Genomic DNA, 10,811 nt, shown 5'->3' with positions numbered 1-10,811 from the left:
CTAAAAAGTGAGGTCATTAGATATGTTTATGCTAAGGTAAATTCACATAATTGTTTAATTTTAGATCATCAAATTGAGATCACTTGTTGAATCAAGTTATATCGGACTTAGTCCCTTATGTAATTCATAAACTATACAAAAGTCGGGAGAGAGTCAAAACACAATTGACCAAGTTAGATATGTCGGTTGGATTGATAAACAGGGTGATTAAAGGTAGCTCTCCTCCTAAACAAAAGATTAATACCAAAAGTCCTGATACACTACCGCTCTTACAACTTATTTATTTGAAAAGGGGTGAGTGGGTTAGTTAAATAAAACCTCAAAATTGAGGGGGTGAACTGATACGGTGAATGGTATTATGGTTATTCATTCTCTATGAGCCGAAGTGTAATGTTTCCGTTAGGGAGAAGTATTATTTACCCTATCCGATGGGAGACAGACGAGTTGGTTGGTGCATATAATATGAACTTTGTGGTTTGGGAAGCTAATGGTCTGAAATCTTAAAAAGTTTTTTGAACTTTCGGTCCCTAGGTCTACAAATGTTTGTCGGCCACGCTAACCCCATTGTCCACCTTGTTCCGATTTCCAAACGGACACAGCAAGTATAAAGGCAGTATCTTTCTCTCTCTAATTTCGAAATTTGGCGATGGCTCTTTCTTCTTGCTTCTTCGACAAAGACCGTCATATTTTTTACCTAGATATGATGTTGGATACACTCCCTTGGCAGTACCAGGACCAAGAAATCAATCGTGTTACTCTCGCCTATTTTTCCATTTCGGGTCTCGACATCCTTGGCGCACTGGATAGAGTAACTATTAAATATATTAAATCTCTCAATTTTCTATCTTTTCCTTTTCTTTTTAGGTTGTGAATCTCGACTGTTATTCGAAATTCAGGTCGACAAGAATCGTGTTGTGAAATGGGTTTTATCCTTACAAGCGTGCCCCGTTGATAAATCTGATCTACAGGATGGTACATTTATTTTATCCGAGAAAAGCTAGTTTATGGTTTTCATTTTTTATGCAATGAATGTGAGGCTTTTTTACTTGTTCAGGCGAATTCTACGGATTTCATGGTTCAAGAAGTTCTCAGTTCTCACGAGATGATCCTGTGGTAACCTTTTTAACTCTATACTTTCGTTTACTCTCTACTCTGACTTCGTTTTTTTCACTATTGTCTGTGTCAATTTCAAATTTTTAATATTTAGAATTTGTTGACAGAGTGCGAGACACAATGGTAGTCACTTGGCAAGTACTTATTGTGCTCTAGCAATATTGAAGTTAGTTGGATACGACTTGCGGAGTATTGACTATGAGTCAATCTTGATATCTATGAAAAATCTTCAGCAGCCTGATGGAAGGTATATTTTGAGTCACAGCTGCTGAGACTTCCGTATTCTCTTCTGCTTCGTTCTGTAATGTCAATTCTAAGAGAGCAAAATGGTACTTTTTCATGAACTATGAGAAGTTTGATACAGAAAATTCCAGATTCCGAACAAAATCGGTGCACTTGTACCAAAACTAAGGTGGTCAAGCCCATGGTTTTATTTTTTATTTTTTTATAAAGATGATTTAGAATATTGAGAGACTTATTTTCGTTTTCTTTTTCTTGTTTGTTACTTGTCTTGTCAATGCTACATAAAATGTACCTCCATAAATGTTTTTTGAGAGATTCTATGTTTATTCAAATGCATATGTCAAAAGCTAGATTTTCTTCATTTTGTCTGCTCCTTGGAGAAAGGAAAGAACTGCATCTTGTGGTATTTCAATTTTCACAATTGCTGGGCTGTATGTCCATCTTTTTCTTCTTAAGGCTTTAGATGGTGAAAAAAATTGTTGGCAAGCAAAGTGTCCCCGGATTGTTGGCTGAACTTAATACCAAATATGTCAGTCAGTTGCACTTTGCTTGCTCAAAATTGATGGTGCTAAGGTTGGCCACTGTAAGAAGACATTATGCTATTTGCAAGTAAGAAACTCTTATGTGTAGCTATTATTGCTGCTATCCACTATCTGCAGTTTTGCCTTAGCAGGAGTGTTGATCATTATTTTGAAATGGAAAAAAATACAATAATGTCCATACTCAAACTCTAGGAATCAAGTTTCTAATGGAGAACAATTCCTGGAAAATAAAGTAAATTACAGAAACTCAAAATTGTAAGTTCTAACACTCTCCCTCAAATTAGAGCTTGTGCAACTCCCCATTCTGAGCACACATAAACTGATCTTCAAATTTCACACTTGAATACTCGGTTTGACATTGCATGTGGCTTTGTCTTCTATGTAGCCTTGAATTTTGAGCTTGCAGTTTTAGGATAGTTTTTGGACTTAACTTCATTAGTATTGGGATCCTCCTCTTCACCATAAAAAGCATTCAACTTTGTTCACATTTCCCTGACTAGCACACTGCCTCAAAACGTCCAATTGGAAAATTCTAATAGTTAGTTCAGACTAGGAAGTGTTGGAAGATGTGATGTAATTAGAATGTCATTGATGTAATTAGTTTATATTTCTTGTCCCTTCTTCACTCTTACTAAGGTGAAGGGTATAATTGTAATATTATACTTTTAGCATCTATAAATATAGCTTAAGGGGGAGGGTTTGAACTAAGTCCATAACCTTATTCTTCCTCTTCTTTACCCCAGATGTAATCTATGAAGTCCTGAAAATCAAATGGATTCTTGAAGATCAAGTTCATGTCTAATATGAAGATCATGTCAGTCATGTACATGAAGATCATCTTCACATTTAGTGATAGTGTTGACGACTTCATGTGCACTGGAAAACAGTTTCCAGTGTTAGTGCCCCAACATGAGAAAAACATAAAAAACAAGAGAATCTCTAAACCTTTACAGTGCACTTAATTACAATATAATCCTTAAACCCAAAATTAGGTAAAACAACCATTATTACTACACGAATAAGTTATTTAATGTATAATTAAATATACTAATATATTTATTAATTGAATTAGATATTTTATTATGCATTAATATAGTAATTACATGAGCCAATGAAATACCTACATGATTAATTACAAATAATAAATAAATAACATTATAAATAACAAAAACGAAAGTAATACGTTGAGTTATTAATTTATTAATAACATATGATATACTTTAACCTAAAAATGAATAATTTAAGAGAAAAAATTGATCTAATCATAACTTTAACACACTATATATTTGTACATAATATATTTTATGTATTATTAATTAATAATATATTATCACAAAATTTAAAACTATTGGTTTAATTAACTATAGCAATCGGATAATTATGCCAAAAATAATTTATCAAATATTTATTTTAACAATATTTTAATTATGACTATTAAATCACTATTTTAATATAGTAATTATAAAATAAATATATTAAATAAATAAAAAGAATTATTTTATAAACAAAAAGAATTATTTTATAAATAAAAATAATTATTTTATAAATAAAAATAATTATTTTATAAATAAAAATAATTATTTTATAAATAAAAATAATTATTTTATAAATAAAAATAATTATTTTATAAATAAAAATAATTATTTTATAAATAAAAATAATTATTTTATAAATAAAAATAATTATTTTATAAATAAAAATAATTATTTTATAAATAAAAATAATTATTTTATAAATAAAAATAATTATTTTATAAATAAAAATAATTATTTTATAAATAAAAAATATAAATTAATGATTTTTATGAAGATAGTTTAATTTTTCCTAACTTAGGAAAAATTAAACCATCGTCGTCTTCCTCAGCTGCGAGCCAGAGGGCAACGACGATGGCGATGGGGACGGGCTAGTAGGCAACGGCGGCGGGCAACACCGAGAGAGGGCTGCGGGAACGAGAGAGGGCTGCGGCAACACCGAGAGAGGGCTGCGGAACGAGAGAGGGCTGCGGCAACACCGGCAGAGGGCTGCGGGAATGAAATGGCAGAGAGGGTGTGCGGCAGAGAGAGCCCTGAGAGACAGCCCCGCTCGCCGAGAGACAGCCCCGCACGTGAGTCATGTAGATGATTCTCAAAATCGGGCTGAAAACACTTTCCGCCGTTTACTCTTGGGACATGAACTCCGCAGTCATGGATGTTCATGTACATGACATGAATTTCGGCGTTCCCTAACGACCTCAGGACATGAATTGCGTAATGTGCATGAAGATCATGTCCTGAGTCATGTGCACTAACCCCCCCATAGTATTAGAGCATTGATTTTCAGGACTCATAGCTATGGTTTTTTAGAATTCCAAACTTGTTATTGCTAGGTGGATGATCAACTTGCTGATGGTGTCTCGTTGGTTTATGACGTTTGTTTATTTTTTGTCTTTGATTGTTGCTACGTTGCTATTGATGGTATCTTGTCTTTGATCGTTTTTTGTAGTCTTTGCTGCTGAGTTGAGACAGTTGTGTATCATGTCTCGTGCAATCGCTTCCTGTTCCAAATATGGCTAAGACGGTTGCTCTCAAGGTTGGTATTTCCTATGAAGATTGAGTTGGCGCCCACCGTGGGGCTGATAGGACTCTTGTTCTTGGGTCGAAGGGTCTGATTCTCTCGTTCCTGAGTTGACTCTGTTAATGTTGATTTCAAGGAAAGGGAATCTGTCCATTCCGAGTTTATCTCCCCCTCGGAACTCAGAATTATTGAAAGTCAGAACTCAGAACTCAGAACTCAGAACTCATCGCTCTTCTTTGTGGCCCTTGTCTTCATGGCAATCACTTTCGCAGGCGAGTCGTTCGCCGTTAATGCTCCGGCTCCGGTTCCTACCTTTCGCCGTTGGTAATCTGAATACAACATCTAGAAGACAGCTCTCTGGCCATTGATTGCTGGATGCCAATCAGAGAGTATTCTCTTTACTAGAGGATTTTCTGTGACTCGATACATTGCTGTACTCCCGGATTCCAGCGAGTCAACTATAATGCAGCAAGTCCAGCTCTGTCTCTGCTTATTTCTGGCAGAATTGCTCGTTGGATTATTTTTGGTATCTCAGAAGTCTTTCCAGCAGCAGAGACAACTTCGTCTTTGCTGGCGTGATTTATTTCTAGAACTTTGGTATCATTGACTGATCATTCCAGCAACCATAATCGCGTTCCAGAAATCAACAGCCATCCTCTTTGGCATTTTTCTTATTTCTGGAAGTTCGCTCTGTCTGCTGGCATATCGTGTTCTGCTTGATAGCCATCTATCTTCGGAAGTTATATCTTCAGCACCTGCTGTGGCATCATCCCGTAATCCTTGCTGCTGTCTCGTAGCTGTCTTCTTCATTCGAAAGTTTCTGGCTTGTCTCTTGGCTGGCATATCGTGATTACATCCGAGGCAGCACATGATTGCTGTTTTGTCAAGCGGATTGTTTTATTTCTGGAAGTACTGAGCTGGTTCATCGTTGCTGTCCAATTTCTATACCGAGCTGGTATCCCAAGCTTCGGACATTATCTTGCTGTCATCTTACCAATCTCAGCAGTTCGATTCTTTTCTGGAACGTTGCTGTCATCTTGGTATAATTGATCTTGCCGGAGCCACGATCTTTGCATCTGTTGCATTGTTTTGAATTTATTCCGAGACGTACTGCAGTGGCGTTCCACAGCACTGATGATTGAGTAGAGTGAGACTCGGCGATCTCTAGTTTTGTAGACCAGCGCCTCATCCATCGGACTTGGTCTCAACTCGCTCTTGACTCTGCGATTGGGTTTGTATTTAGTTTGCTGGGGGGTTTTCTTTCTTTCATGCTGAAGTTCGTGATTTTTATCTTGATATTCCATATGGGCTGTTTCTTTATGAGAATCACTACATGTTAGCCTAACTCGGATTGACTCAGTACCAGCTAGTTAACTCGGACCGAGTCAACTCGAACTCGAGTCAGCCTGACTCAATCCACTTGCTCTCTGCCTCTGGTATATCGGTCCCGATCCCGAGTTGGCATATGATGCATACTAGTCTAATAATTGCATTTTGTTGTTGACTCGATTACATTTTGTTGTTGACTCGATTACATTGGTCTTAAACCGACTCCGCTATTGACTCAGCTATTAACTCGGACTGGGTTAACTTGGACTCATGAGCCCATTATTTCAAGTCTGAGCCCATTATTACGAGTCTCAATTTCCAAAAAAGCCAGATTAGTCCCTTGACTTCAACTCGGATTATTACCTTGGATTATCGTCAACTTATTACTTGGTGCATAACTTTCTTATTCAAGGATGGACTTGTTGCAGATTATTTCATGTGACCTTATTATTCTTAAGGATTTTCATTATAACTGCATTTTTGGTACATTATTGCAGGTGGTATTGTGTCTCTTTGATTGAGACATTATTATTGAAGATGAACTCCTCGATTGTTTGCCTTGGGTTCATTATTTGTTGACTATTGTCGGCATTGGTTAATATGATGCAAATTTTGAATTACTCAGGAAAATATAGCACATGATGACCCTAATTTCTTCATCTTATTTTCCTTATTACCCATTACCCTTTTATTATTTGGCAACCTTTCTCTTACCGTCCTTTGTTTGACTTTCATTTACCCCTTCAGTCAACCCTTTTGGATGTTGTTTTGGTGGGTCCCTTTTATATATATGGGTGTTTTAAGTCCATTGAAATTTTTTATTGGTACCCTTGGGTTTTTCATCGCCCTCCTGTGAAAAACAGACATTACCCACTTGATTGATTATTATTATTATATTTGTTCGAAATCATTTGAGTTTGGTTTCGACTTATGTTTTATCACCCATTTCTACCATTTGAGAGTCTGTACCCAGTTTCGTACTTATCCTTGGAAAACCGTTATGGGGAAAATTATTACTATATCTGTTATTTGTTTCAAACTGGGATAACTGCCGTTACCTCCTAGTTTGAGGGAGAGTGTTGGAGGATATGGTGTAATTAAAGTGTCATTTATGTAATTTGTTTATATTTCTTGTCTCTTCTTCACTCTTATTAGGGTGAAGGGTATAATTATAATATTATACTTTTAACATCTATAAATATAGCTTAAAGGGGAGGGTTTGGACTAAATCCATAACCTTATTCTTCCTCCTCTTTTCTCCCCCACGTGTGATCTCTTCTTTACCCGAGATGTAATCTTTGGAGTTCTGAAAATCAACAGGAAGGATCAAATGGCTTTAGTTGAGCAGTATTGGAAAAGAATAATAAACTATTGTGACTTATCTTAGTTTAATTCCATTGATTTTTCTTTTGTTTATTCAAATGGGGTATGGCCATAGAAAAATGAGCAGCTTGAAGTATTACTAGGGAAATACTAAGGAGGGGTTAGTCCACAATGAACTTGAATTGAAGTGAAGAATTGAATTGAAGGGAAATGAATTGATTCAACTTCAACTCATCTTTGGGTGTTAGTGTAGACGAGTTCAAGTGGGGGAAAACAGATTCTAGTGTTAGTGCCCCCAAATGAAAAATATGATATAAATAAGAGAATGAGTAACCTTTTATAATATACTTAAATAAAATATATACCTAAACATATAATTAACCAAAATAAATATGGTTACTACACTGTATAAGTGATTACGTGTAGTATTAGAATATATTAATATCCTAATTAATGAAAAACTATATTATATTACTTAATGATTATAGTTTATTATAAATTAAAACAATAATTACATGTGACTGGAATAAATTATTTAAAATAAATGAAAAAGTTAAAAATAACATAAGTGAATATAATAAATAAATAAATAATTTTTTAATAACATAAGTTATAGTTTAACATTAAAATTCACTATTTTAATAAAAAATAAAAATGCATAATTAATTAATTTATCAATAACATAATATATATTTTACATATTATTAATTAATAATATATTGACAAAAAATGAAAAACTAATGGTTTAATTAATTGGATAATTAAACCAATTATGAAGATGGTTTAATTTTTCTAACTTAGGAAAAATTAAACATTGTCTTCCCGCGAGTCCTCGGCGGGCCAACGGGCAACAATGACGGGGGCGACGCTCTGACGGTACTCCGAGAGGGAGAAAAGAGGGAGGCCAAGAGAGAAGAGAAGTCGGGAGGTCGCGAGGCTCTACGACAGAGGTTGGCCTCCCGTGCTCTGCGACGGAGGTCGAGAGGGAGAGGAGAGGGAGGCCGAGAGGAGGGAGGAAGGCCGACAGGGGGGAAGAGAGTGAGGTCGAGAGGAGGGAGGAAGGCCGACGGGGGGGGGGGGGGGAGAGAGGGAGGCTGTGAGAGAAGAGAAGTCGGGAGGCCGAGAGGCTCTGTGCCGTGCTCTGTGACGGAGGTCGAGAGGGAGAGGAGAGGGAGGCCGAGAGGGAGGAAGGCCAACGGGGGTGGGGGAAAAAGATGGGGCGAAAAAATCATCGGGAGGTGAAGGCTGAGGGAGAGGGAGAGGGAGAGGAGACAAAGGCCGAGGGAGAAGAAGAGGGAGAAGAGAAGCAACGCGACGCGCGTGAGGAAAGTTGATGATTCGTAAAATAGGTAGGAATCAACTTTCCCTCGTTTTTTCCTGAGCGAATGAAATGGTGTAATCTCACTTCAATTCAATTCTTTTTACACTAACGCCAGTTTTTTATGAACTAGGTAATGCAGGGGGAATTCATTCCACTTCATTGTGGACTAACCCCCCTAAAGAAATAAGGGAAAAGAACGACGGTTGAAATGCATCAGGATAGAAATTTTGTCATATATTTAAGAGCATTCATCCTATCTCACAGGATGCATAATTTACCTGTAGGGCAAGGATAGAGCATTGGAGACTGTATGAGTAAAGTTTTTTCGTGGGTGTTGACATGAAGTTTATCTTTGTAGGTTAGTGTTTATTTGTTTCTGTCTTTCTCATAATTTTTCTTGGTTGATTTACAGTTTTATGCCCACTCATAATGGGGCAGAGAAAGACCTCAGGTTTGTATATTGTGCAGGTGTGATATCTTCTTTGGACATAATGAGGGCACTGGTGCATTAGCTTACTTTTTAATCCAAAAAAAAATGAAAGAAAACTTTGGCTTTTTTTTTCTTCCTCTAACATCAAAATTTGTATGTCTCAGCTGCGATATGTTTTATGTTAGATGACTGGAGTGGAATGAACAGAGCAAAGGCAACGGAATATATATGTGATTGCCAGGTTAGTGTGCTCATAGAATAAAAGGGTTGCCTGGTTAATGTATCTCTGGCAGAGACTCTGGCTTCTCTGCCAGGTTCCCTGTCGACCTTTTGATCCTTTCCCTTATTAATGTCTTCAGCTATACTTGATTCACCAACATTCTTACTACTTTTCATATATCATTTGAGCAGTCATATGATGGTGGGTTTGCTCTAGTTCCAGGCTCAGAATCTCATGGTAGGTAGATAACAAATATCATTTTTTATAAACAAAATTTAAACGCCAGAAATTGCCTTTTCTTGGGATACAGACTATTTGCCCCTTCTGGCTTGGCTGGCATTTGTGCAATTGGTCTCAATATTTTTAGGGGGTCTAACATCTATATTTTGCGTTAGCAACACAGGTGGTGCAGCATACTGTGCGGTGGCTGCTCTTCAGCTGATGGGATTTATTGAAGATGATATTGTCTCTAAACTGCCATCATCTTCCATAATTGATGTGCCAATGTTGCTAGATTGGTGTTTGCAGGTCCTTTCCTTTTTTAACTGAAGAAGCATTGTTTATTGTTTTTAACACCTGTTAGGTAATTCTTCTTGTTTTGTTCTTGCCAAAATTGCAACAGCTATAGTTTGCATAACTAATTTTTTTATTTTGCTGCAGAGGCAAGCTGTTGATGGAGGTTTTCAAGGTCGGCCCAACAAGGCAAGTGATACATGTTATGCATTTTGGTAAGAAATATTCACTTGTAGTTTTATATAACAATTAGCTCCATGTTTTTCAATTTATGAATCGTGGTTCTTTTGCAGGATTGGTGGGATTTTAAAGATATTAGGAGCCCATAACTTCTATGACAAAGCTGCTCTTCGTAATTTTTTACTTACTTGTCAGTCCCAGGTAGTACCTTGTTCACTTCCAAGTGCCTTTTAGTTGTACCTATACCATTTAAAAATCTGATCTCTTTGTATTTTGTAATATCTGGCTGTGATGTGTACCTTAAACCAGTATGGCGGTTTCAGTAAATTTCCAGAAGAATGGCCAGATCTTTATCATTCCTACTATGGAGTTAAAGTTTTCAGCTTGTTGGAGGAACCTGGGCTAAAACGACTTCATGTTGAGCTTGGTATTTCCGATCTTCTTGCAAGTGGAGTTTTTAAGTAGTCTCGTGCACTTCTATCAGCTCAGCTTAATTGGAGCCCTTACTGGATATTTATCAGCAAAGATAGTGTCTTTGGGAAACATTTCCGCTGTGCATGAAAAGTTCTTTGCAGCTTCAGTTGTCTACAAGAAGGTTAGGTTTGCAGTGAAGGCAGATTGGCCCTCGAGATAGTTTAATTGTTCTATCTAAATGATACTAGCTGTTATAACTGTTTGTCCTATGATCACTTAGTGTTGAAACTTGAATCATTTCAAAAAAGGAAATGGGGTTTGAGTTGAATCAGTACTACAGTTTCTCCCTTGGTATATGACAGGAGCCTATAGATAGTCTACCCTCGTGACATAATGAAGAGAAAAATTGTTGTTCTTGATTGTTCTGGAGCCTTTCCTGCATTTTCTTATGTTTTAGTTCTTATATTCTTTTCCAATGTGTTATTTAGTATTCAAGATTGTTCCATTAGAAAAAGGATTTCTATCTCAACTGTAGCCTGTGGATGTGTCTGTTTACTCAAACAGAGAAATGTTCCGGCAAAATATAGTATATTCTTACTGCATTGTAGACTGAAACATATATGCAAAATG

The 10,811-nt window shown here is 36.6% G+C and overlaps 1 protein-coding gene across 2 annotated transcripts; it reads left to right on the top strand.

Annotated features, from left to right (window-relative positions):
• Nucleotides 1-549: 549 nt before the first annotated feature.
• Nucleotides 550-10,574, top strand: LOC137966120 (geranylgeranyl transferase type-1 subunit beta-like). Of its 2 annotated transcripts, none has more exons than XM_068812619.1 (11): nt 550-808; nt 897-972; nt 1,055-1,113; nt 1,221-1,360; nt 8,837-8,892; nt 9,019-9,095; nt 9,266-9,311; nt 9,478-9,602; nt 9,735-9,802; nt 9,881-9,968; nt 10,077-10,574. In XM_068812619.1, the coding sequence occupies exons 1-11, from the start codon at nt 647-649 to the stop codon at nt 10,230-10,232; spliced, it is 1,053 nt and encodes a 350-aa protein (XP_068668720.1). In that variant the 5' UTR covers nt 550-646; the 3' UTR covers nt 10,233-10,574. The 2 variants fall into 2 exon arrangements, with proteins under 2 accessions (XP_068668720.1, XP_068668719.1); XM_068812618.1 differs by having other exon boundaries at nt 9,266-9,315; nt 9,470-9,602.
• Nucleotides 10,575-10,811: the final 237 nt, after the last annotated feature.

The sequence above is a fragment of the Aristolochia californica genome, unplaced genomic scaffold (genome assembly GCF_029961685.1).
Source record: "Aristolochia californica isolate CCGP_79_NKW_82.1479 unplaced genomic scaffold, dmAriCali1.0.hap1 SCAF_5, whole genome shotgun sequence".
In the NCBI taxonomy this organism is placed as follows: Eukaryota; Viridiplantae; Streptophyta; class Magnoliopsida; order Piperales; family Aristolochiaceae; genus Aristolochia; species Aristolochia californica.
This window is presented reverse-complemented; position numbering and strand designations above follow the sequence as displayed.